This window comes from Priapulus caudatus, unplaced genomic scaffold (assembly GCF_000485595.1).
Source record: "Priapulus caudatus unplaced genomic scaffold, Priapulus_caudatus-5.0.1 Scaffold812, whole genome shotgun sequence".
Lineage (NCBI taxonomy): Eukaryota > Metazoa > Priapulida > Priapulimorpha > Priapulimorphida > Priapulidae > Priapulus > Priapulus caudatus.
In genome coordinates, this window is record NW_014577873.1 from 135,114 (window position 1) to 136,326 (window position 1,213).

The window sequence follows — 1,213 nt, forward strand, 5'->3', positions numbered from 1 at the left end:
AAGGAAATGTTACGCTTCGGAGTGATCGAATGGTCCGAGTCTTCCTATAGCTCACCTATCGTGCTGGCTAGGAAGAAAGACGTACGGATCAAATCGGTTTTGTGTGGATTGCAAGAAGCTAAACCAGATCAGTCTTCGACACGGAGCCTACCCCAAATGCAGACATTTTTGTGAAATTAAGCGGAGATACGATCTTAACTAGATCAAAACTAGACATGTCAAAGGGTTACTGGCAGATTCCAATGACGAGAGAGGCAAGACCTAGGACATCATTCATTACCACAAGTAGAAGTTAAACTTTCATTGTGATGCCGTTCGGATTAGTCAACCCAGCAGCAACGTTCAATAGAATGATGAGGAAGCTATTGGATGGCCTAGACGGAGCTGGCAGCTACATTGATGACATATTAGTCCATACATCCAACTAGCCCAACCATCTGCGTATACTCCAACAGCTATTCGTGAGGATGAGGGACGCAGGGCTCATAGCAAGGCCATCAAAATTCATGTTAGGCTATAGCAAGTTGAAGTTCCTCGGACATAAGGTTGGAGGTGGAAACGTGGGCCCGCAGGACGTCCTGGTGAGTAGGATCCAGAATGCCCCAGTGCCGCAGACGAAACAGGAAGTGAGAGCCTTCATGGGCCTAGCGGGGTATTACCGGAAATATATACCCAACTTTGCAACCATCGCAGCGCCCCTAACAGATCTGACTCGAAACGGGCAGCCAAACAAGATCCGATTGGGTCAAGCGCAGGAGAACACCTTCCTTGTCCTCAAGCGGTATTTGTTGACGAACCCCATCCTCAGGTTGCCAGATATGAAGATCCTTTATACTGCGCACCGACGCATCGGATACGGGAATCGGAGCGATTTTACTACAGAGTCGAATGGGGAGCTGTTTCCTGTCTCATATGCAAGTAAAAGATTATGCCCTAGGGAGAAGGCATAATCAGTAATTGAACGTGTGTCTCGTTATAATACGTTTCTGTACGGACGCGAGTTCGTGGTACAGACAGATCATCAGCCACTGGCATACCTCAAGACAGCTAAAGTAGCTAACGGTCGATTAATGCGATGGGCACTGTTCCTGCAACAGTACGGGGTCCGCATTGAAGCCATTAATGAAGCCGATAATTTGGGGGCCGATTACCTCAGTCGACTCTCTGCGAGTGATTAAGTTATGCTGGAAAATTATGCAGAAGGACGGGGAGA

General features: G+C 47.8%; 1 protein-coding gene across 1 annotated transcript; it reads left to right on the forward strand.

Moving 5' to 3' along the window:
* Positions 1-467: 467 nt before the first annotated feature.
* LOC106813707 (uncharacterized mitochondrial protein AtMg00860-like) lies at positions 468-950 on the forward strand. The gene has a single exon (XM_014817916.1). The coding sequence runs from the start codon at positions 468-470 to the stop codon at positions 948-950; it is 483 nt and encodes a 160-aa protein (XP_014673402.1).
* The last annotated feature ends 263 nt before the right edge of the window (positions 951-1,213 follow it).